This window comes from Aquarana catesbeiana, linkage group LG01 (assembly GCF_042186555.1).
Source record: "Aquarana catesbeiana isolate 2022-GZ linkage group LG01, ASM4218655v1, whole genome shotgun sequence".
Lineage (NCBI taxonomy): Eukaryota > Metazoa > Chordata > Amphibia > Anura > Ranidae > Aquarana > Aquarana catesbeiana.
This window is the reverse complement of record NC_133324.1, coordinates 240,660,252-240,686,879: the sequence shown is the minus strand read 5'-3', so window position 1 is coordinate 240,686,879 and position 26,628 is coordinate 240,660,252. Positions and strand designations below refer to the sequence as shown.

Here is a 26,628-nt window from a genome sequence, read left to right as displayed (position 1 = left end):
ATGGGTACTACATTCAAAGTAGCATTTACTCCATTTTATTTTGTCATTGCCAATCAAAACAGTGGTGTTTTGTTGTTTTTTTAACTCATCAGATAAGTGTTTTTTGTGTGGTTTTTTTTTTTTTTTTTTTTTTTTTTAGATCCAAGAAGTCAATGCAGAAATCAATCAGCTCACTGAAAAGAGAATGAGAAATGACCCGACCGATGACAAACTGTCCCTTTTTCGACAACAAGTATGTATTCAAATAATTCTCCAAACATTTGTTTTCTAATGGATTGTGTTTTTTTTTTTGTTTTTTGTTTTTTGTCTGAGACACTTGCATATCTTTTACTGGGTAGATATTAATAGTAAAGTTCAGCCAGTAAAACTGACATCTTTTCACTGTAGAAATGTAAGAAAGCAAGTCAGATAAGTGTGATCTATAACTTTCTGGGAAACGATAAGGTTTACAGTGCCAGGGAATGGTTTGTTACAAATGCTTTCATAAAATAAATAGTATATTTATATTTACAGTGTACTCGAAGTCCTGATTCATTTGTCTTCCTTGTATTTAGTACAACAACTCAGGGACACCATGACTGTCAAACATTCTCTACAATGGAGAAAAGCTTCCCTTCACTTAGGCTCCATTCACACCTGTGTGTGTCGACTTTTACCTGATGTTTTTCAGGCTTTTTTAAAGCTTTTTCTTTCTCGAACATCACGGGACACAGAGCCACAGTAATTACTGATGGGTTATATAGGTATCACTGGTGATTGGACACTGGTACACCCTATCAGGAAGTTCAACCCCCTATATAATCCCTCCCCCTTGCAGGGATACCTCAGTTTTTACGCCAGTGTCTTAGGTGATGGACGTGTAAAGATGTCCTGTGCTGAGCTCCAAAGGGAATATCCTAAGATCCTATACTGGGGCAAGCCAGGCGAACCGGATCCATTCAAAGTGTCTTTTCATGGCCGAATTGAATGGTACCCGGGCCTCGTGTCCGAAGAAACGAGGTTTTACCCGTAATGCTTCTCTTTTTAGAGAGCTGGACCCCGCAGATCAGAAAATGGCTTTAAACTTCCTAATTTCTGGCGAGGTGCTTTACGGTCCCAGAACTGTTGGATCCCCCTACTGATGGGGGCCCCAGTCTCTGACGGTTTTTTCAAACGGAGCCCACCGTGAGAGGTGAAGATTGGGTCTGTGTAAACAGCACCCTGCGGCTGGATAAGGTAAGAGGAGATTCCACAGAATTTTTGAGTTCTAGTGGCTTTTCTCCTTTAAGGTAAATGCATGCTATGCCTATTGTGACCACCGGGGGCTGCCAAGAGCACAAACCTACACATGCTGACTGACTGTCTCAGGTGTTCAGTGCTGATTATGTCCCAGCATCTCAAAGCAGGCTGCAAGCAGGTAGGTGGAAAGGGGGATTTCTCATGTTTGAATGTTCCCCCCAGGCTAGAGAGGGGCCACAGGGGTCTAGAAAGTGGTTATACCACCCGGGCTCTGCGGCCTAATGGCCACCATCTCTGAAGATAGCCGTTCAGGCAGATCTTGTTACCAGTCTCCCTCCTTCCCCCCCCCCCATCCCCAGCCTTTTCTCCAGAAGCATGACAGGAGAGTCGGCAGTGCGGGAAGCGCTCGTTTTTTTCAAAACTCGAGGGGGGGGGGGGGGGCGGTAGAGGAGAGGGCGGGACGTCAGCACAGAGTGTTTAGACTCCCACTCAGGCCAGCTGCAGGCTATTAAAGGCACTCTGTACAGGTGCACTCAGCCTTCTGAGAGACACAGAGCTGACGGTCGCATGTAAGGTGGGACACAGGCATTCTCCTAGGCAGCATTTACTGAAGTAACACCAGACTGAGCATTGGGTAGCAAGGCTTTTAGCCAGACTACATCGCTCAGCGGGCAGTGTTCATTTGTATACCTCACACCTTGTTGCTTTGCACTATGGGTAGAAGAGGTTCAAGCACCCCAGGAACCAGAGACACTAGGGGATCTCGTTCAGGTTCTGAGGGCCCCCTGTTGGCAGCATCCTCCCCCCCTAAAGATGGGCCAGGGACGGCTAGCCAGGGAGAGACATCGGGGTCAGGGGCTACACCTGCTTCTGGCACTTCAGCCCCTGTATATATTACACAAGAGGTTTTTTCCTCAACCATTAATGGTCTAGAGGAAAGATTAATGGCCGTGATTACGTCTTCACTCAGTGGAAGAAAACGCACTAGGCTTTCCTCTGTTCCCCAAGACCCTCAGACAGAGGAGCTCTGGGATAAAGGAGATGAATCCCTTTCAGAGGATCGGGATGGGATGGATGATTCCTCTTCGGAGGATTCAGGTGGAGAGGGACCCTCTGCGACTTCCCAAGAGGAGAAAGTCTTAGTGCAGATCCTCACTGGATTGGTCCGCTCCACATTTAAGTTGCCCATACCTGAAACTGCTAAAGAATCCTCTTCTGCTTTGGGGTCACTGAAACCTTTCCAAGCAGCACATGCTTTTCCTGTTCATACTTTACTTGAAAAGCTTATTTATTCTGAGTGGGATCACCCAGACAAACGTTTTTTTCCGCCGGGAAAGTTTTCAACACTTTATCCGATGGAAGAAAAGTTTATTAAAATGTGGGGAATACCGGCTATTGATGCCGCCATTTCCTCCGTAAATAATAGCCTGACTTGTCCTGTAGACAATGCTCAGATGCTCAGGGATCCTGTAGATAAAAGGATGGAATCCCTATTGAAGGATGTTTTCTCCTTAGCAGGATCAGTGGCCCAACCTGCAGTAGCAGCGATTGGAGTCTGTCAATACTTAAGAGACCATGTTAAGCAGGTCATCAAAGTATTACCTGAACAGCAGGCCCAGGGGTTTGCTAACCTTCCAGCGGCCTTATGCTTTGTGGTTGACGCCATTAGAGATTCTATCGTGCAAACCTCCCGTCTTTCACTGGGGTTGGTGCATATACGTAGAATCCTATGGTTGAAAAATTGGTCAGCTGAAGCACCATGTAAGAAGCTACTGGCTGGTTTTCCATTTCGTGGTGCAAGGTTGTTTGGAGAGGACTTGGATAACTATATCAAGAGAATCTCTTGTGGGAAAAGCACTCTCTTACCTGTCAAGAAGAAGAGTAAGCGTCCCTCTTTCAAACGGACTCTTTCCCCAGCGCCGGGGGCTTCAGCCTCCAGGCAGTCTCGACGGCCGCCTCCATCGGGGTCCAGAGACAAGAGTCAACCCCAGGGACAAAAGAAGTCCTGGGGAAAGAAGCCTACTAGGCAAAACACTAAGACCTCTGCATGAGGGGGCGCCCCCGCTCACTCGAGTGGGGGGAAGACTGCGACAGTTCTCAGAGCTCTGGCACGAGGACTTCCAGGACAGATGGGTAGTATCCACGGTAACCTTAGGGTACAAGCTGGAGTTTCAGGAATTCCCTTCTCCTCGGTTCCTCAGATCAAATGTTCCCAGAGACCCAGAGAAGAAGCAGTCGCTCCTTCTAGCGTTAGAGCGACTTTTGTCGCAGGAGGTCATTATGATAGTTCCCGCAAAGGACCAGGGATTGGGCTTCTATTCCAACCTTTTTACGGTCCAAAAGCCAAATGGGGATGTCAGGCCCATTTTGGACTTAAGGGATCTGAACCGATTCCTAAGGATTCAATCCTTTCGCATGGAATCAATTCGAACAGTAGTTCCCACCCTGCAGGGAGGAGAATTTCTGGCATCAATAGACATCAGAGATGCATATCTGCATGTGCCCATTTTTCCTGCTCAGAAGTTTCTGCGCTTCGAGGTAGGAGGGCGCCATTTCCAGTTTGTGGCTCTGCCTTTTGGGATAGCCACTGCACCTCGAGTGTTCACAAAGATCTTGGCTCCTCCTCTGGCCAGATTAAGGGCTCAGGGTATAGCTGTCATAGCATACCTAGACGACCTGCTCTTGATAGACCGGTCGGTAGCCTCTTTGAATGGAAACTTGAGGACCACGGTCAGGTATCTAGAACACCTGGGTTGGATCCTCAACTTAGAAAAGTCTTTCCTAAAACCAGTAAGAAGACTGGAGTATTTAGGTCTGATTATAGATACAAGCCAGGAGAAAATATTTCTACCCCAGGCAAAGATCACTGCTTTGAGAGAGCTGATTCTGACAGTAAGGACCAAGAAGGGTCCCTCAGTCCGCCTTTGTATGAGGCTACTAGGGAAGATGGTGTCTTCATTCGAAGCAGTTCCCTATGCTCAGTTTCACTCAAGAATGCTGCAACACAGTATTCTGTCGACCTGGAACAAGAAGGTTCAGGCATTAGACTTTCCGATGCACCTGTCGCATGCGGTGCGTCAGAGCCTCAATTGGTGGCTCATACCCGAAAACCTGCAGAAGGGGAAATCCTTTCTACCGGTTACCTGGACGGTGGTAACAACAGATGCCAGTCTGTCAGGTTGGGGAGCAGTTCTGGAACAGGCTGCGGTCCAAGGGGTATGGTCCAAGACAGAGAGGACCTTACCCATCAACATTCTGGAGATCCGGGCGATACATCTAGCTCTAAAAGCCTGGACTATCAGGCTACAGGGTTGTCCGGTCAGGATCCAGGCCGACAATGCCACAGCAGTGGCTTATGTCAATCATCAGGGAGGCACCCGGAGCCGAGCTGCTCAAAAAGAGGTGAACCAGATCTTAGTCTGGGCAGAGATGCATGTGCCATGCATATCGGCAGTTTTCATCCCGGGAATAGAGAATTGGCAGGCGGACTATCTAAGTCGCCAGCAGTTACTTCCAGGGGAATGGTCTCTGCATCCCGACGTCTTTTGGGCCATATGCCAAAGATGGGGGGTTCCAGATGTAGATCTCTTTGCATCCCGATTCAACAAAAAGATAGACAGATTTGTGGCAAGGACAAAAGATCCTCTTGCATGCGGGACGGATGCGTTGGTGATTCCGTGGCATCGGTTCTCACTGATTTACGCATTCCCGCCTATTCTGCTACTGCCACGACTCCTTCGCAGGATCAGGCAGGAAAGGAAGTCGGTACTTCTGGTGGCCCCCGCTTGGCCCAGAAGGACTTGGTATGCAGAAATAGTAAGGATGACGGTGGGTTCCCCGTGGACCCTACCGGTACGCCCAGACCTGTTATCTCAGGGTCCAGTGTTCCATCCTGCCTTACAAACGCTAAATTTGACGGTTTGGCTATTGAGACCCACGTTCTGAAGAGTCGTGGGCTCTCAGGTCCTGTCATATCTACCTTGATTAATGCAAGGAAGCCAGCTTCCAGGATGATTTATCATAGAGTCTGGAAGGCTTATATAACCTGGTGTGAATCCAGAGGTTGGCATCCCAGGAAATATGTCATAGGTAGAATCCTTGATTTTCTACAGATGGGATTAGAGATGAAGCTGGCCTTGAGTACCATCAAGGGCCAGGTTTCTGCTTTATCAGTATTATTTCAGCGGCCACTTGCTTCGCATTCTTTGGTCCGAAACTTTATGCAGGGGGTGATGCGTCTTAATCCTCCGGTTAAAGCGCCCCTAAACCCCTGGGACTTGAATTTGGTCCTGGCTGTGTTACAGAAACAGCCTTTTGAACCAATAAGTCAGATTCCTTTGGTCTTGTTGACAAGGAAATTAATTTTTCTGGTGGCCATCTCTTCTGCTAGAAGAGTATCAGAATTAGCAGCTCTTTCCTGTAAGGAGCCTTATTTGATTATACACAAGGATAGAGTGGTACTACGCCCTCATCCTAGTTTTTTACCGAAGGTGGTTTCTGATTTTCATTTAAACCAAGACATTGTTCTACCTTCCTTTTTTCCAGATCCCTGTTCTCCGGAAGAGAGATCTCTACATTCGTTGGATGTAGTAAGAGCAGTTAAGGCCTATCTAGGGGCAACTACTCAGATCCGCAAGACGGATGTTTTGTTTGTGCTGCCAGAGGGCCCCAATAGAGGACAGGCAGCGTCAAAAGCTACCATTTCTAAATGGATTCGACAGTTGATCATTCAAGCTTACGGTTTGAAACAGAAGATTCCTCCATTTCAGATCAGGGCACATTCCACAAGGGCTATTGGTGCTTCTTGGGCAGTGCATCACCGGGCCTCTATGGCTCAAATCTGCAAGGCCGCAACCTGGTCTTCAGTTCATACATTCACCAGATTCTATCAGGTGGATGTGAGAAGGCATGAGGATATCGCCTTTGGGCGTAGTGTGCTGCAGGCAGCAGTACAGGGTCCTCAGGTCTGATTGCACCCTACTTGGTCGTGGTTCCCCCCCTCTCAGGTAGCATTGCTCTGGGACATCCCATCAGTAATTACTGTGGCTCTGTGTCCCGTGATGTTCGAGAAAGAAAATAGGATTTTTTAAAACAGCTTACCTGTAAAATCCTTTTCTTTCGAAGGACATCACGGGACACAGAGGTCCCGACCCTCTTCTAATACACTATATTGCTTGGCTACAAAACTGAGGTATCCCTGCAAGGGGGAGGGATTATATAGGGGGTTGAACTTCCTGATAGGGTGTGCCAGTGTCCAATCACCAGTGATACCTATATAACCCATCAGTAATTACTGTGGCTCTGTGTCCCGTGATGTCCTTCGAAAGAAAAGGATTTTACAGGTAAGCTGTTTAAAAAAAATCCTATTTTTGCAGCTTATTACAAGCTTTTTTAAAGCGTTTTAGAAGTGTATTACAAGTGTTTTTACAGCTTTAGGCATTTTGTTTAGCCAATAGAAAGCACTAAGGGGAGGAGAGGGAGAAGAAATTATGGGTGGAGAGCTGCTATTTGAGCGCTTTACAAGCATTTTTCTGCTCAAGTCAGACGTTTCTATTGAAGTATATGGGGCCAAAAATGCTTGTAATCTGCCGAAAAGAAGCTCATGTACTTTTTGAGCTTCAGGTGACAGAACGCTCAGATGTGAACAGGGCCCATTGAAATAAATAGGATTTGGCTTGTGGCTTGCGTTTTAGAGCTACAAGCTTCAAGTAGAAAATCACTTAGGTGTGAACGGGGCCTTCTTCTTCTATATGCACAATAATTTTCTAGATTGTTTTACAAATAACTATATAAATATATGTATAAAAAAAGGTGTAGTGCAACCTATAGTATATTAATCACTAATAAATGTCCAGATAATAAACCTAAAGTACATATGTAGTGCCACCAATCACCACTGCGTCGCATGTGTCAAAATCTTCAAAATATCACACGACTGATTGTGCCAGGCATGCCTCCACCGTGTGAAACAATTAAATGCTCCCCTTCAGGTTTGACCTCTAACTAAATAATGAGGTCAAACAGCGCTAAGGCTCTGTTCACATCTAGGCGTTGCTAGTTTACAGGCATTTTTGGGGCGTTTTTGTATAGGTGTTTTGAAGTTGACAAGTCACCAATGTAATCTGCCAAAAAAAGCTCATGTACTTTTTTGAGGGATGGGCGTTTCGCTTAAGGCAACAGAACGCTTAGATGTGAAGAGGGGCCATTGAAATGAATGGGATTTGTCTTGTTGGGTGTTTTGAGAGCTGAGGCTTAGAGCAGAAAATCACCCAAAAACACCTAGATGTGAACGGAGCCTTAGCCTCGGTTCACATATGTGCGATGCGGGAACCAGCACAATTACAGCGCCGGTTCCCACATCACATCTCTCCTGCAGGCAGTTTACACTGCCTTCTGTGAATCGCTGCGGGTGTCAATACATTGTTAATGACACCCCCCAGATCAGTTCACAGATCGAAGTCCGAACTGTGGACTGGCACATGAATCAGATCGCACAGGTGAGAACACCCAAGCCATCCAATTCTAATGTGGGGAAAAAAAAGTCCCTGCATTATTTTTGTGCAAGTCCAATGTGAATCCAACTTGTATGGCTAAACTCGCACTGCACAGACATCGTATGGGATCGGCACCTGGGGTGCGGGTACGCATCACATGCGATGTCTGAGATCGCACATATGTGAACCTAGGCTTAGTGTCCCCCTCCAGGGTTATTACCAGGGCTAGATGCAAAGCATTAAACTTCTCTCTAATGCATACACTGCTCAAACGCGCATAAAACATGTTACATATTACATACACAGAAAGGTTGAAAAGACACCAGTCCATCCAGTTCAACCTGTAGTGTGTGTTTGTGTGTGTTTATGTTAATAGTACAAGTTTACAAGTTTTATGTGAGATGCGATGCATGCAGTGGAGAGAAGCTGAATGCTGTGCATCTAACCCTGGCTATAACCCTAAGGGGACATTAAAAATGCTTGTTGACCTTATTATTTATTTAGAGGTCAAACCTGGAGCTGAGTATTTAATTGTTTTGTGTGGTGTAAGCACTACCAAATTTAATTTATGTTTATTATTTGTAAATTTTATAATTTTTGTGCTTAACATAGTACAGTATAGTACACCTATTTTGTATACTTGTTCGTTGTTGGGGGTGTAGTGAGATCAATCTAATGGTGTATAAGCTTGCAACCGACTTATATAAGATTTGTATACATTTTTATTTTGTCCGACTGCATTGATTGCTATTTCACATTATCTAACTATATAACTATAATAAAAGGTTTTGTATTTTCTTACTTTGACTACAGGAAGACAGAGTTCTTGGAATTAGGAATGTGTGTGTGTATATAACACAAATATACTGTATTTATATGTACACAAAATCTGATTTCACAGGCAGCCATCATTTCACGCAAGAAAGAAACCAAAGCTGAAGAATTACAGGATGCTAAGGAAGAAATTGCCAATTTAGAAAGAGAAATAGCACAGAAATCCAATCAGGTCCGAGATTCTGATGGCTCTGAAATGTTAAGAGGAGATGAGGTAAGAGTTCTTATACTCTTGGTCCTAAAAATAATTGTAGTCTAAAAATAATGATTTATGTATTTGTTTCATGGTTTAGAATTTATGTCTTTTTTTTGAGTTTTATATACAAAACTCATATTTGTTCCCTTTTGGTCTGTTAAAAATATACTATTGAAAGTGTTCTTTACATCTTTTAAAGCACAACCTCACTCTCTCAATCAACATTGACTATATTTAACTCTTATGGTGTTAGCATTTGTAAATAGATAGGAAATTATATCATAGTTACTTGTTTTAAAGGTTTCTTTTACATTTCTTCAGTTGCTTCCTGGTTTCCAGGTCTAGGTAAATGATGTCATACATCCCAGGAGTCTTCAGATGGGGAGGAGAGGAGGAGGGGGTTTCTCAGCTAAGCACACCCTCCTGCCTGCATGTATGTCTGAGCTAAGGGCAGAAGGATTCCAGGAAGTAAATGCTACACAAATCATCTGCCCTGACTCAAGATGGCCACGTCCAGAAATGTTAAGGGATGTTTTTCAAAGTGATTTCTCAGTAAAATAAAGCATGGAGACATGGGTGGATGGAGGAGTTTGCTTTGAATGTTAAAAATAAATTGAATAGCGTTTTTGGCTTGTAGTGCTCAGATGCAGTGTAGTTCCACACTAAAGCGGTTGTCTTACAGGTTTTTTCTTTTTCTTTTTTTGGGCATACAACTGCTTTAAGTGCAAAATAAAAGGCCCGTTGATCCTGCTGGAAATCCAGTGAGCTTGTAACTTCCTGAGCTTTCTGTCTATCCTGCTCTGCAATGTCAAGCAGTTTTATCAGCCCTGCCCAGTTTACCTCTTTAGAATAGAGAACACCCCCCCCCTTTTTTTCCTGTTATGCAGATGACGAAAGGGGAAGGTGTTCTTTAGTGATGTCCTGGGTTGACAATGCTGCTGCTCCATACTGTAGATACAGTTCAGTAAATGAGTGTTGTCGTCCTAGGAAAATAAGTTTGTAAGGCTGAAGATAAACTAATAATGGCACCATATTTAGGACTGACAAGCTGCGGTATATTATATATTTGTTCTTAGGTTTAGAAACACTTTAAATCTCCTGATCCCTTTAAGCATACCAATTCTCATATTTGATTGAAGCTCAACTCCAGAATATTAGCCACTGGCTTGAAATAAAACTATTTAATTACCCATTTTACTTGCCTGAAGCCATGGTCACATGACTATCTTTCGCTCTTTGGCACCATGCATACTAGGAGCATAGCACCCCTACTCATTCACCAAAAACGTGGTAAAAGAGCGTAAAAATGCAGAGCGAGTTTTTGACAAGACCTTTATTAAAAAAATCATCCCTCAGTGTAGATTCAACTTGTCCCTCGGTGTAGACCCGTTTAAAAAAAAAAAAAAAAGGGTCCCCACCTGACGCTGGCTTTCGCCGTCTGACGGGGCATAACCGAAAAAGGTCTGCCAATCGACCCCCCGATCAGCACTCTCAGCCAATGGCTGACAGCGATGACTGGAGTGTTGTTGTGATGGGGGGGGGGGGGGGTCCTGTCCCGATCTGCTTTCAGAACACTATAGAACAGCAGGGGAGATTGCTGTACTAATGTCAGATGGTTAGTACAGCGGCTCCTCTAAACTGTCAGGTTTATTTTTCGTTCAGCCCTGCTGGGTTGAACCAAACAAAACTACTAGTGTGTACGAGGCTTAAAGTGTTACTAAACACAGGACCCTGCATTCATGGAAACACTATTATTTTAGTAAATATAAACTGCTAAATACCTTTTCTCATCAGCAGTATATAGCAGTCTTGTGACTTCTATCAGTGCCTGGTTAAAGCATGGAGGAGGATTTTTCATACTGCACTGACTGTCCTATCAGAATGCAGGACCCCTGACCCTCTGTCTGGACAGTGCTGATTGGCCCTGTGCTGATCACATGCACTCTCCCAAGAAAAAAAAACTCTCTAGTAATACACACCAAACTGAGCATGTGCAGACTGACTCCATTTACTCTGTCTTATCCAGACATGTTTTGGGGGCAATGCAAGAAGAAGGATCTGTGCATACAGGATCAAACAGCCTTTTTACAAAATGCAGAGGTTTAACCTCTTAGGTTCCACAATGAGTATAACAAGCATGCTTTACTGCATATACAGACTCATTTTACTGTTGTGGGTTTAGTAACACTTTAAGTGTCACAATACATCCAACAGCGAGCACTTGGTGTTGAACCATATTCATTTAGAGAAACATACAGTATAGGTCAGGCATGTCCAAAGCCTGGCCCACAGGTCAATTGTGGCCCACGTTCTGGTTTAATATGGCCCCCCTGGTGATTTGGATATTTATGTATCTTTTGTGGCCCCCAGGGCCACAAAAGATATATACCGTATTTATCGGTGCTGCCTCAGAGGGGACAGGGAGGGGGCGGGACAAGCGCCGTCAGAATATATAGGGGAGAATCTCCTGTTTGGCATCTGTAATAGGAAGTACCGTCTCCTGGGCTGCCATTGGACGACTGTTCTGTCTATCGTAGGAGGCGGGACTTTGTATTAAAGAGGCCGCCGAGTAAACAGGAGATTCTCCTGTATGTAATCTGTCAACGCTCATCCCGCCCCCTCCCTGTCCCCTCCGAGGCTGCAGATGGGCATCGATTAGGCTGCACTTATGGCACATGTGAGGCTGCTTTCATGGCACATGTGAGGCTGCATTCATGGCAATGGTAAGGCTGCATTTATGGCAATGGTGAGGCTGCATTCCTGGCAGTAGTGAGGCTGTATTCCTGGCAATGGTGAGGCTGTATTCCTGGCAATGGTGAGGCTGCATTCCTGGCAATGGTGAGGCTGCATTCATGGCAATGGTGAGGCTGCAGATAGGCACTGATTAGGTTGCATTGTTGGGCACTGACCCTTATTTTGCTTCACAGTTCTTTATTTAAAATGTAAATTTTTTCCGGAAACTCCCCTTTTATAGTGAAGGTGCGTGTCATACGGCGATAAATATGGTATACCGAAATAACACGCCCAAGCTCAACCTTAGTCCTGAGCGGCGCTCGAGGTTTCGTTGGGGCCACAAAAGATATACATATATATAAATAACACTCTCGAGCTCATCTCTTCACCACACACAGCCACAAAGGCAAGAGAATTCTTCTTGGGCAGTGTATTAGTGCTCGGAAAACACACTTAGACCGAATTTTAATGGTTCAAAGAATGTCAGGCAAAATGGTTGGCCCTCTGGCCCTCTTTGAAAAAAGTTTGGACACCCCTGGTATAGGTAGTTCTGTCGTGATTATAGAGTTTGCATTCTCTCTGACTGCATAACTTGGAATTGACTATTTATAAGGAGAGTAAAGGTTAAAGTGTTACTAAACCCACAAAAGTAAAATCAGTCTGTATATGCAGTAAAGCATGCTTGTTATACTCTCTGCATTGTGTAAAAAGGCTGTTTGATCCGCCCCTTCTTTTACTGTCCCCAATCCATCTGCTGATAGAACAGAGCCCTCGAGGCACTCTGCAAGTGCTCAGTTTGGTATGTATTACTAAAGAGTGGGGTTTTTTTTTTGTGAGGGTGCATGTGGTCAGCACAGGGCCAAACTGTCCAGACAGAGGGTGAGGGGTCCTGCAGCCTCATAGAACAGTCAGAGGAGAATTAAAACTCCTCCTACAAGCTTTAATCAGTGCTCGTCCGAGAAAAGGTATTTAGCCGTTTATATTTACTAAAAGAATTGCATTTCCATGTTCTGTGCACTGTGGGAGACCAGATATAGTGAATGCAGGGTCCTAGGTTTAGTAACACTTTAAGGGATAGTTGGGGGGGGGGGGGGATGAACAAGGAAGTCACATCTAGTAGAGAGAGTCTCTTTATGTGTGGGGTACATGGTTATTATTATAATTTTTTTCTTCACGCAAGCATATAATCATTGTAGGAAAATCCATCACATTGGATATTAACATACAACAGAGAAAATGAAATCCTATATCAACTTGCTTATCCCCATGCATGTAATAGCAGTGAGAATCACAGCATTGCTGAAACATTAGCACTGTCTTTTGTTACATTTGAACATTGTGTTCAGTCTATCTTTGTAGACAGCAAAATAGCTATACTAATATATCACTAAAGGTGTACATACACATGCAAAGATAGGTTGAGAATTAACATTTCTTCAAAGTAGAATTACTTTTCTTACTGCAGGATTTTAAAGATTTTCCTAATTTTAAAGCCGATGACAAATTTTAAGAGTCATTGCTTTTGGATTATCATTCCAAGCTGACAATAATTAGGCGTAATTTGTAATAATTTGGAAAAATTCTGGTAATATTTTCTAATACCCTATCCTTGATCCACATTGCTCTAAATCTGGTTATATTGTTACCCCCCCTTTTTTCAAGCAACTAGGCTGCATTGATGGGCACAGGTAGGCTGCATTGATGGGCACAGGTAGGCTGCATTGATGGGCACAGGTAGGCTGCATTGATGGACACAGGTAGGCTGCATTGATGGACACAGGTAGGCTGCATTGATGGACACAGGTAGGCTGCATTGATGGACACAGGTAGGCTGCATTGATGGACACAGGTAGGCTGCATCGATGGACACAGGTAGGCTGCATCGTTGGACACAGGTAGGCTGCATCGTTGGACACAGGTAGGCTGCATCGTTGGACACAGGTAGGCTGCATCGTTGGACACAGGTAGGCTGCATCGTTGGACACAGGTAGGCTGCATCGTTGGACACAGGTAGGCTGCATCGTTGGACACAGGTAGGCTGCATCGTTGGACACAGGTAGGCTGCATCGTTGGACACAGGTAGGCTGCATCGTTGGACACAGGTAGGCTGCATCGTTGGACACAGGTGAAGCTGCATTCTTGGGCACAGGTGAAGTAGCATTGATGGACACAGGCTGCATTGTTGGGCACAGGTGAGGCTGCATTGATGGACACAGGCTGCATTGTTGGGCACAGGTGAGGCTGCATTGATGAGCACTGATAAAGTTGTTTTTAATATTTATTTTTTGGAACTTCATTCTGCATAAAACATTTAAGTGTCATTTCATGAGATAATTTATGAGGGCATGTTTAGGGGCGGAATTAGGGGCAGGGTAAGGGTTGGGTGGGGCAACTGGTGGTGAGTAACCCTTAAGGCCTGGCTAGTATCTCAGGACTTGAAATTTTGAGCTAACCAGAGACAAAAATACATTTTTTCTGGACATCAAACCATAGCACCCTGTTTGACATAGAGCAACTACTGCATATCATTGTAAATACATAATCCCAGTCGCATCATATTTGGGGAGCTTTTTCTGCAGCAGGCCTTGGTTGGCTTTTGAGGCAACAGGATAAAATGAATGCAGGAAAATACAGGGAAACCTGTCCCCTGGGAAAACAGGGGGCCCCGGAGAGGTTTTTTTTTAAATGGTTGCACAGCAGGAATTAGCACATTGGGGCACAAAATTTGGGAGTCCCCGCCCGCTCTACCTCTGGGGCCCCCCTTCAGAGTTGGCATAGCCCGGCCCGGTACAGGAGGGCTGGTGATATCCCCCTTATCAGTGGCCCTGCTTGTGTATATATACGTATGCATCCATTTTATACTGCAATTAAATTGTGTTAAAGTAAAAAATGGCATTTACTTATGTTTGCAGCTCAGGCCCCTTACAATTTTACAGCTCAGCTGGTCAAAATTTAAGAGTATATATTCATTTCCACACTGTATTGTAATTATTTCTAGTCTACTATTTATCTGTTTGATCCTGAGGTTTGTGAACTTACTTTGTGAAGATCCCCACACATTTGCTTCCTTGAAATCTGTGACGCATGTTCGCTATGCTCTGTGAGCCCTGGGAGTAGGCACTAATCTGTCATAGATTACACAGAGCCTGCCTTTGGTGCTACAGAGGTGCAGAGAGGAGATGTTTCAGGAGGCAAAGAAGCGCTGCTCGTCTCTTCTGCAATAAAAAGCCTACAATTTCTGTCCCTTCCTACTCTTTCTCTCTATCTCTTCCTCTCTATCCTCTTTCTGTTCTTTTTTACCCTCTTGGTTTTTAGTCTGCTCGACACTGTTGAAAATCAATAAAACCGTCAGTTTAAAAAAAAAAGTCTACAATTTTACTGTTTAGTCTCGCTTTAACTGCACAAGCTTAAAGTGATACTAAAGTCTTGTTTTATTTTTTTTAATTTGATTTTTTTCATTAAAAATAATAAACATGGTATACTTACCTGCTCCATGCAGCTTGCTATGGGGGCACCCAAGTTGAGCCACAGCTCTGTGTGTTCATTCAGACATTGAGGCGTGGCCCAGCCCCTCCTCTTTTTTCTCCTCATTATCTGACTGACTTCGATTGACAGCAGTGGGAGTCCCTCGGTCGTCCAGGTCTCTTCTCCTGATTGGCTGAGACAAAGCAGCGGCGCCATTGGCTCCTGCGGTTGTCAATCAAAGACAGTTGGCCAATCAGGAGAGAGAGTAGGTGGGGCCAAACAGCAGTTCCGTGTCTTAATGGACACGCGGAACTGCAGCTCGGGTGCCCCATAGCAAGCTGCTTGCTGTGGGGACACTGCACAGGAGGGAAGGGCTAGGAGTGCCGAAGAGGGACCCAAGAAGAGGAGGATCTGGGCTGCTCTGTGCAAAACCATTATACAGAGCAGGTAAGTATAACATGTTTGTTATTTTTTATTTATTTTTTTTTAAACAAGACTTTACTATCACTTTAAGATAAAAAAACCTACTGCCTTTACAACCACTTTAAGTTTGAGCACAGGTGCTCCAGATTCCGTCAGCTCAAGTTTAGTAAGGCTCCCCACTGTCTTTTCATGTTTTATTACAGTAGGGAAATTTTTGTTTATAATTGATAAAACCTAAAACAGAGAAGATACCTGTGTTGCTGTTACAGCCAATCACATTCGAACTGTAATTTTCCCAAACAGGTTATAGACAGACTGTAGATGGGAAGACTATGGGTGATGAAATACTGTACCTGCCTGTCTTCAGATAATGGATGCAGTTGCAGTTCTGCAGATTACAAACTAAGCATTTGCTAGCAACTGATTATTCTCTTAAAACCAAGGTACTATTATTGCTCAAGTTAGGCTTACCATTTTGCATTATGTATAATGTATGTTCAATAGCTGCTGTTTTTTGACTGGTATTCCCATTTATTAAAAGAAGTCATAATATAGCATTAGTAGATGTAAAAGCTAAGAGCAGTCAGGATAAAATTTATAGGTAAACTTGAAGATTTATGACTTTCAAAACCTCACAGCCTTTTTACTACTAGTTCTAAGGAGGAACAGCCTTCTGTCAAAGATGGGCTTAAGGCTCTGTTCACACTAGTCCGACTCCAAAGTCACACAATATTGGGTGCGATTTTGATTTTGCAAACATGTAATTTTTCTCCTTTGTTTATGTACGCTGATGAGGCGGCACTGATGGGCACCGATAGGTGGCAGTGATGGGCACTGATGGGTGGCAGTGATGGGCACTGATTGGGCACTGATGGCAGCACTGCTAGGTGGCACTGATTGGCACCACTGGTGGGCATTGATAGGTGGCACTTATGGGCATTGATAGGTGGCACTTATGGGCATTGAAAGGTGGCACTTGTGGGCATTGATAGGTGGCCCTTGTGGGCATTGATAGGTGGCACTGCTGGGCACTGGCAGGTGGCAATGACAGATGGCACTTTCAGGCACAGATGAGGCATATGTGCCTCCTTCCTCTTCGGGACCGATGTCCCTTTGACATAAGCCGGTGATTGGCTTTTTTTTTCCTCCTCACGCTGTCAGCGTGAGGAGAAAACTAAACCGATCACCAAGCTTTTGTTTACATCATGTGATCAGCTGTCATTGGCTGACAGCTGATCACATGGTAAGGGTCCGGGATCGGCCCCTTACTCGAATCTGTGATCATCCGAGTCTCCGTGACTCGGTGATCATAGCGCGCACACCGCGTGCCCTGCAGGGTGCGCTCTGTGCGCGTGCACAGGAGAGGACGTCCCATGACGGCCTTCCGGAAATTGAGGTCCGCGCTGTAGCCGTCATTCGGCTATGGCCCGGACCTTAAGTGGTTAAAGTGATTGTAAAGTCTCATTTAAAAAAAAAATAAAATAAAAATAACAAACATGTTATACTTACCTCCTCTGTGCAGTTAGTTTTGCACAGAGCAGCCCGGATCCTCCTCTTCTCGGGTCCCTCTTCGCTGCTCTTGGCCACTCCCTCCTGTTGAGTGCCCTCACAGCAGGCAGCTTGCTATGGGGGCAACCGACACGGAGCTGCCATTCGGCCCCACCCCTCTCTCTCCTGATTGCCTAACTGACTTTGATAGCCGCAGGAGCCAATGGCGCCACTGTGTATCAGCCAATCAGGAGAGAGAGTCCTGGACGGCAGAGGGACTCGTAGAAATTGCCGGACAGAGATTGGGCTCTGGTAAGTATTAGTGGGTGCTGGTGAGGCTGCTACACACAGAAGGCTTTTTATCTTAATGCATAGAATCTGACTTTACAACCCCTGTAAGTTTTACCTTGCCAAACTATATGCGCATGTTATTTATGAATAGGACGAATGTGCTTCTATAAAATTGGTAGTTCCCGTTTATCTTCTGCCATTTAGCTATGTGATGAGGATATGCATCCTCCTATTAAGAATATATATGTGATGATGACAGGAAAAGAAAAGGATGGGCACATGTGACATAAAACACAGCGTGGAGTTACATACTAGGCGTTGCAACTCTCATTCCATCATGTGGCTATTCGTAGACTGGATACTTTAAATTGTTTCCAGGAATAAATTATCCATCATGATCAGTTGAAACGAAGTCTCCAAGAATAAAGGATTTGTCTCCCGGTAAATATAGTGGGACATCAGAAATAAATAGGTTACAAATGTCTTTAGGTTTCAAAACCTCCAGTAATTACAGGTAAAACAATACAGCAGTGAATATATGGTTTCTTATTTATGGTTTTCCCAATTTATATCTCTATATGATAGTTATTAAAGAGCAATTGAAGAGTTGATGCATCTGAGAGATCAGGGAAAGCCTGAGATTTGGGTGAATTGACGTAGTAAGGATAATACATTGCGTAAGGTGAATTGAGGCAATGTTTAAAACAAAGATTTACTCTTACTTTTTGAACAATTTCATTTTTATGTCAAGTTCGCTTTAAAAAAAACAGCTTCCATTGTCACTATATATCACATGGTCAGCCAATACCTGCCCAGGCTATCCATATTTGTCAGAGAATTGCAAGTGTGTTTGCATATGTTATGCCTGGGTCAGATGTAGATTAAAGCTGAACTCCAGGTATGATCTTTATTGCATACTTACATTGGACCAATGTAAGTATGCATATCTCATACCTGAGGGGCAGCTGGCAATGCTAAGATCACTGTAGTAGTCAGCACTGCTACAATGATAGCAGTGATCTTCCAGGTTCTGAACCAGGCAGCTTAGCCCCTGTGCACACTGACAACAGGGGCCACTCACTCAACACTGCTGCCAATCACAGAACACCTTTTTCAACTATTACAATGTGTTCTCTGATTGCAAGATTTGGAGATCATGACGTCACAGCCCCTCTCCACCTTGTCTTACCAGAAAAATGCCTTGGATTCATTAAAAAAAACAGAGCGTGTTCTTTGAATGGTGGCATTGCCGAACTAGCAACACCCAGTGGTGTTCAACTTTTGAATAAAATATTATTAAGTTAAAAAAGATTTTCTTACTTTAATGTGCTACTGCTACACATTGTCTTTTAATTTGATTTTAAAGATGAAATCTCATGAGGTATAAAAGATTACCTGCTGGTCTCTTGATTTACCTGTAAAAAATTTTCTCTTCTTTAAAAAAGGAGGGCTGGGCAAGTCTTTAAGAAATCCCATCTTTACCTGTGCTGATTTTGCCTGTGAGCTCCATCCTTTGATGAAGCTGGATTTTTGGGCATTCCTAGTTGTCAAACCTAGTTGCTACCACCCTCTTCCCCAAATGAGCACTGCTCCCTCTATTAAGAATGCATACAGGACTGTGTTCAAATTGATTTTTTAGCACTGTCAGCCGCAGGTTCCTCCTTTTGTTGTGATCGTGCCTCTGAGCTCAGTACTGTTTATGTGTGCTGACATGCTCCCTTGGCCCCCTGCATGATAAGTGACAGCGTTGGTCTTGAGCAGTCACCTTGAGATGGAGACCAGTACTGTCAATCACAAGTAATTAGGTATTCATCTCCTACAGATCTACATCATTAAGGGGAGGTAGAGTGTGCTGCTGACCACACTATCTCTGGATCCAAGCACCTATCAAAACAGGACAAAGTGCTACATGAGACATCTTCTTTGAGCAGCAATATTTTGAAGAAAGTGATCATGACATAATTATTCTCAAACCTATTACACAGAGGTGCACAAACTTTATTTGTTTCTACCTCTCACATCACTACTTTTGTTAGACACTTCCACAAGCTGTCATACAAATCATTTTCATTGGGGCAGTTCCCAGAAAGAGAAGGGGCCTTGTTGGATTTAGAGGAAATCTGTTTAATGAATGCCCTGCAAAATATAATTGATCTGAACCACAGCATGAAGGCCAAGACTATGTATTGGAAATAAGCCATAAGAAAACAGCATGTACACATAGTCCTGTGCTGTGAGTTTTGTCCATTTACAAATCTAATACGTTCTTTGATCAGAAATGTTTATACCCAGCTAAGATCCTGAAATGTTCTGGAACAGAACCATTGAAAACATGGTCTAAATATAGTTCATGATAACAAAGAGGTTAGGTTGCATTTTAGGCAAACTGCCGGTGCTACTTTCATGGAACATTAATAGAACATACAGTTTCTCTATGAGATATGTTTGTTTATAATATCTGTAGATTAAATTTTTTTATTGGGACAATCTGTGGTACTATTTATATACCCTGATTTTATCATGTCATCTAAAAATGAAACCTGGATAAGCAGTGCTGCCAGTAATGAGTAGCAGTTTTTCATTTCAGGTCTTCAGTTGCTTGATTATGGCTTTGACTTGAGGCCCGTACACACAATATGAAAATTGGATGTAAAATTTCGTCCGATCGATGTGCCGATTTTCGGATCGTTGGTATGATGCTTTCAATAGCTGATTCCGATTTTGCGTCCGACAAAAGATGGATGTGCAACTTGCTCTTCCCTCTTCATACGCTTACAACTTACGTCTCTCAACTCCCCACTACGCCCGATTCTGGGACACCCAGAATTCACTCCAGGATACATGGACCAAGTCTTTCGATCTCTTTGTGGCCTAGGATACTTCCAGGCATCGCACTTTGTCACGGGTGGTCGGTGGCCCACAGCGGCTGAGCTCACGAACACAGAAGGACGTTCCGTCTGGATTTCTTGAGGCCTCTCCAACTCACGCATTATCTTAAAACATTACCTCCTCCTGAAGGTCTTAACCAGACCTTGACTACCTACGAAACTTACTGCTCGGAGGAGGGAGTCCTCCCTCACGTGCTGTCGGCCACCTACCGGTTGCTGATCACACCGCCAGAAAACCATCAAATACACGCTATAGGAGCATGGGAAAGAGAATTACAGTGTACGTTCACAACGCGTCAAAAACAAAACATTCTATACTTCACATTTAAATCCTCAATATGCACGAGGATGCAAGAGACTAATTTTAAATTACTCACTAGATGGTACAATACACCTACAAAACTACAAAAGTTCTTCCCATCCTCCTCAGCGCTCTGCTGGAGATGCCGAGGAGATCAGGGTACGATCCTCCATATCTTCTGGAGCTGCCCCATGTTGGGGCAGTTCTGGAAGACTATACAACAGACGGTACAAAAAATTTACAGAACGCCCTATCCTGGCTGATCCTGGCTTTTTCTTACTACATGCGACTGACATGTCGGGCAAAGCATATAGAAAATCCTTGATCCACCATCTATTAGATGCAGCAAAGTCATGTATTCCACTATTGTGGAAATCTACCAAACCCCCAACCGTGGGCATGTGGCTCAGAAAAGTGGAAGACATCAGGAAAATGGAGGATCTCATCCTCATGGCCCGACATCAAAATGAGATATACACCAAAACCTGGTCGAACTGGCTGATGTTCATATTCTCTAACGAGGGACAGAGTCTTCTGGCAGATGATTGAGGCACCCGACCCTCTCATACACCGCGAATCAGGTACATTCGCCGTCTCCGTACATCCCCCTCCCTCCCCTCCCTCCTCTTCCCCATTCTCTACACTCCTCTTTACCTCACCCCTTTCCTTTCTCTTTATAGTCTTATTACTCTCTTTATCTACTTTATGAACAAGGAAAATGGCAGAAGGAAAGGGACGTCCATATATATATAAGAATTGCAGCAATGTTGAACACTGCATACATAGCTCAACAGGATGTATATGTATAAGCACTGGAAGGAAATATGATTGTGTTCCCAGTTATGATGCTGTGAGAAGCTGCGTCTTTGAATGTTATTTTTGTTCATGATGTTACATTGGGGCAATGCCCTTTCTTATGCCTGAATAAACTTATATTTGAAAAAAAAAAAAGATGGATGTGCAGACTATAACATTTTTGTTGTACGTGAACTCAACGTCTGATTTGATTTTCGTTTTAAATAGTATGGTTTTCATTTAAAAAAAAATCGTAAGAGCAAGACTACACATGCTCAGAAACAAAAAAGAACACATACAAAACTATTCAACACTATACGTCACTTCTGAAGTTGTATTTTGTCGTACGAGAATTTTCGTATGGTGAGTAACCTCTTCACTTTCGACATGCGACTAGCATGCAACAAAAAACAGACGAATGGTCGCCTGAAAATCTGATCGTGTGTACGAGACTTAAGTTTGGGTTCACATCTAATATCGATGCGGCTCACTGCAGGGGTCTGGTGCGTCCCTGTTCTCCATTTCAGGGATGAATCAAGCCCAAATTTTTGCCTGAATTCGGACCTGAAATGGAGCCAAAATCGCACAGGACTCCTGTGCAATCCACTCCGCAGCCGCCACGGAAATGTGTGAACCGGCTCCATTGAGAGACGGTCACAATCTCCTGTCATGCAAATTGGATGTGGGGAAACACGTATCCAATTCACACTAGTGTGAACCCAGCCTAAAGAAAATGTATGGAAATATATGCAGTTTTCTTGCATCTTTTCATCCATACCTTGTAGTGACTGGGGCGCCTGACTGTCATATTATGGTTAAGACTAAAGATAATTTGTCGTAATGCATTTTCTTGCATATTTATGACTAAAGCTTGTATTAACTGAAGAGTTGATGCCAGGCCTGCTTTTCCATGCTTGCAGTCCCTTATTATGTCTTTTCTCGAAAGGAGTCCCTTCATCCTATCTTCTCTTGCCTTTCACTGTTTTGTTACTTTCTGTTCGCCATGCCTTTTGTTCAGTGTTTTTTTTTTGGGGGGGGGGGGGTGGCAAACAATGCACCCACAGCCACCCCACCACCCCCCCAGTCGGTCGGTTACCAGCCCCATACTTGCCCCATCTATGCGTGAGCAGCTCTTCCACCCAGGGCGACAGGCAGTGGCTTCCTCTGCGTCTCCTCCTCGGCATCACGGCAACCGTGCGTCTCCTCCCTCCTCCTCCTAGGCCAATAGGCTGGCTTCTCCTTTCGGACAATCGGGAAATGGGCCTCACGACCCGCTTCATGATTGGCTGGGAGAAGAATCGGTGTGACAATAGCGAATATTCATTTGCTTTTGTCACACAACTGGGTGGGCTTGGAACGCAGTGCTCTGCGCCCCGAGCCCACCCTTTTTGTTTATGCCAATTGGAGCCTCAGGCTCTACTCACGTGCTTAAAAAAAAAAGCCCCATTGGAATTCATGCATCTGGTGCCCCTTCATGTAGATTAGAGGGCTGGATGCATGGATAGGGGGGCGGCGCCCCTGCGCCCTGCATTACGGGCCACCATTGCTTCTGTTACTTTTCCCAGACACTCCTGCTTACCATTTCTGTGCTCTAAGTTTACTCTTTGTTTTATTGAAGACAAAGTGTAGTTAACACTAAATTGATACATTGAGGGTGCAGTAAAAAAGTAAAAGTGTTTTTTTTTTGGTCTCAAAATCAGCTTTAGAACTGCATACTGGGCATAATAAATTCTGCTTATACGAGTTTGTTTTTTTCCACCTGAATTATGTTATGTTAGCCTATTAGACCATATACATTTGGGCATTTTACAGGCATATTTGCAGAAGAGTGTTTTCAGGTTAAAAAAAGAAAAATCATCACAAGTGTGTTTTTAAGAGGCACTTCTGGGGAGAAAAAGATGCTTTGCGTGCGGAAACGCTGCATTTAGGCACATTTAGCATTTTCAAGTGTACATTGATTATAGTGAAAAATAAGAAGAGGAGAATGTTTTAGAAAAAACACTTAAAAAGCAAATGCCCATAAACACACATAAACTCTTGTGCAGTACGAGCCACTATGAGCATTTTTTCTGCTGCTTTTTCTGCCAGAGGTTCTGGCATAATTTCAGCCACCTAGTGTATGGACCTTTAGCAAAAGCACAAAGTCCCTTCCCAAAGCATAAGTCTGCCACTAGGATTTGCTGTTTTCTGTGCGAGAGACAGACGAGGACTTGGTGCTCTTACTGGAGCTGATTTCTAGAAAAAAAAAAGTATGTATATATTAAATTTTTACAGTATTAATAATATCTGAAACCCTTTTCTAAAATGATGCTTAAATTATGTGGCACTAAGGACACCCCTTTCGATCTTCTGCTTTGCACTCCCTACAATACCAGCAACCTCTTCACCTGATTCTTTTTTACTAAACAATAACATCTTTAGCATAATCTGTGGTCTCTGTTCCATCACTACTTATCTTTTCTCGCCCTCACAGTTAACGTTATTTTTTTTTCTTATAGTTTAAACGTTATTTGAGCAAGCTTAGAGGAAAAAGCTTAGTCTTTAAAAAGAAGCGTCAAGAACTGGCCGATCTTGCAGCAGAATGTGGTGTTCTTCAAAGAACAGAGCAAATCCTGAAGCAACGCCATGATAGTTTTCAGCAACAATTGGTAAGTTTCCAGGTTACTATGTGTACGTTGGTTTGGACCTGTGATAGCACCCCTGAAAACACTGGGGGGAGAAGGAAGAAGAGCTTGTTGCTCTGGTTATATTAGAGGACATAATTGACCTTATTCAGTAGAAGTTTCTTATTCCTAAGTGCTAATCTATATTGCAGTAGCTCATAGCAACCAAACAAAATTCACTTTGACCAGTATGAAATTAATTCTAATCGGTTACTGTGGATTAGTGCTCTTATGAATTAGTTATTATTGATAAGAACTCTATTCAGTAAGTCTGAAACTGGTATAAATGTACAGTTAAACCAGCCATACATGGATCGAAATTTGCCCATGTATGTGCAGAGCAGTTGTACAGAAGTTGATCTACCATTCTACTTCTGTACAACAGCCCCTTTGGAAAATTTCTGGTCGATCAGTGCCACCAGCTATAGCCAGTGGCTCTGATCAATTTATTCTGATGGCGGAGAACTCTTCCTTTTGTCAGAATGCAAAGCTACAGCCAGAGCATTCCCCCATCCACCTCACATGTGTGGATGGGGTAATTGGATCATTTTTTTTTCAACCCACTGGTTGAACCAAAAAAAAAACATGAATCTATGGGCTGCCTTACACTTTAAAAATAAGGGCCTCAGCATCACAGAAATATTCTAGTTTACTGTATCAGAGGCTGAAGCTATTGTGTAAAGAGCAATTGGCCAGGGCTGTGCAAGCCATGTTTCTATTGTGCAGGTGATCACCAGTGTGGAAACTGTCTATCCACATAACATTTGGGTACATGGTTTAATTTTTATGATGTAACTAAGAAACTGGTTCTATAGACAAGTGCTGGTTAACAAAGTGAGAGATACTCTGGAATATGTTGAAGAGAATTTACAGTGAGTGTGATTACTTGGTAACTTGTGGAGTGGGTTAGACAAAGTGCAACACTCAAAAGTTGATAAGAAACCAAAATAACCCCAGAGACTGTGTAACAGCACATGGATTTCCCATATCTATTAAGGGCTTTGGCAAAGTTACATTGGCCCTGTTCTTTGTTTAAGAATACTGAGTTTTAGTTATAGACATTTTGTCAGATCCACGTGTGTATTTTATTGTTAATTATTATAGAACTCAGTATCTGTTTATTTCATAAGGTATGATAATTCTATAATATACATTTTTGCTATACTTTTCTTTATCATACATCACAGGACACAGATTTAGGCTAATTTCAATCATTACCTACTGGGTTATACTTCTTCTCTAGGTGAATGGACACTAGTAGACAAAGTCTTAGACAGGAATTTCCCACCTATATAACCCCTCCCATACAGGAAGTACTTCAGTTTTTTACCAGTGTCTGCAAGGTGGATGGGCACATTTTGTTAAGCTTGAGGTCTTTAGTCCCAAAAACGGTTCTTAAATGAATCGAGGGATTGACCGATCGGATCCATTTGAAGAAAAGCTTTTATGCTTAAATAAATGGTACCCGAGCCTCTCAAAGAAGCCGCAAGGATCCTGCGAGTATTTGCCTGTAATGCGACTTTTGGGCGCTGGACCCTGCGTAGTGGAATCCTGGACACCATAGAGCTAAGGCATTCCTGCAGGGTGCTGTACAGGTCCAAGGGAGTGGACCCTAAAACATAAAGGGGTACTCAGTCCTTGAAGGTCCCCAAGTGACAGAACCTGCTGTGATGGGTGAAGATTGGGCTCTTAGTTTCTTAGTCTGCCCTTTGCCTGGATGGGTAAGTGAAACCCCCTTATTTACTTATTGTGGGGTGCCCCAGTGATTGTAACAATCAGTCAAGCTAGCTAGAGGACTGGACACCTGTGTGCAGTGACCACAGGGGGAATTTGGGTTAGCTGTGGGTGTTTACAAAGAGTACCTTTTTTCCTGTTGTCTTGGCTGTTTTTTTCTTATGGATGGTCCGAGCACGAGGGTGCGCCATTGCACATCTTGGTTCGCCATGGCACACGTGCATTCGCCAAACTGCACGAGTGTTCGCATCGGTTTGGGGGCCATGGCGCATGCGGCTTCGCCACAGTAGTTGTACACACACAGAGCTGCACATGCGCCGTAGCCTAATCTTGGCGCGCGAAGATTCACATCATATGCGAATACAGCCGCGCCCGTTCGTCAGGGCCGCACATGTGCGTGGGCACGCATGCGCGTAACATACCGGCGCACAGCCAGCTTATTTAGCTGAGTATGGCAGACATGCGGTGCTTCCAGGGGACAGCTGTGGGACACAGAGCAGGCTCTGAACCAGTCATTTTTAGCGGTTCATTTCTCCTTACCCGGGTCACTTGAGTCACCAGGTGTTGCTTGGCAGGCTAAGGTGCTTAGCATGATTGTTGCATAGGGGCTTGGTGAGCCCTATTAACGGGTCTCCCTTTTGGGGTATTTAAAGAAGCGTGACAGATCCCCCTCCACCGAGCCTCCTATCTTGGAGAAGGAATGGGTTGAGGATGGGGAAGAGCTAAATGCCAAGGATTCTGTGGAGGGCCTGGCAGATGAGTCTGCTTCTGAGCAGTCTGGGCCAGAAGATGTCCAGTTGGTACCAGCCTCTCAGTCGCAGAGGCTTTTGATCCAGACCCTTACTGAGATGGTTCCTTCTGCCTTTAAGTTACCTGCTGGCCTCAAGGACTCCCTGGTCCTCTTTGGGGTCCCTGAGGCCTCCTCAGGCCACACAGGCTTGGAACAGGCAGTGTATGCTGATTGGGAACATCCTGACGGGATTTTCATTCCCCCTAAAATGTTTCCCTTTTATATCCCATGGAGGAAAAGTTCATTAAGAAGTGGAGCTTGCCAGCTGTAGATGCAGCGTTTTTTTGCTTAAATAAGAACTTAACTTGTCCGGTG

General features: G+C 43.9%; 1 protein-coding gene across 2 annotated transcripts in view; it reads left to right on the top strand.

Annotated features, from left to right (window-relative positions):
* Nucleotides 1–26,628, top strand: part of IFT81 (intraflagellar transport 81) — a 230,339-nt gene that overhangs the window by 121,302 nt on the left and 82,409 nt on the right. For both annotated transcript variants that reach the window (XM_073626490.1, XM_073626501.1), the window contains 3 exons: nucleotides 140–232; nucleotides 8,614–8,760; nucleotides 23,625–23,774. In XM_073626490.1, the coding sequence (XP_073482591.1) occupies nucleotides 140–232; nucleotides 8,614–8,760; nucleotides 23,625–23,774 (390 nt within the window). The remainder of the gene's footprint in view (nucleotides 1–139; nucleotides 233–8,613; nucleotides 8,761–23,624; nucleotides 23,775–26,628) is intronic.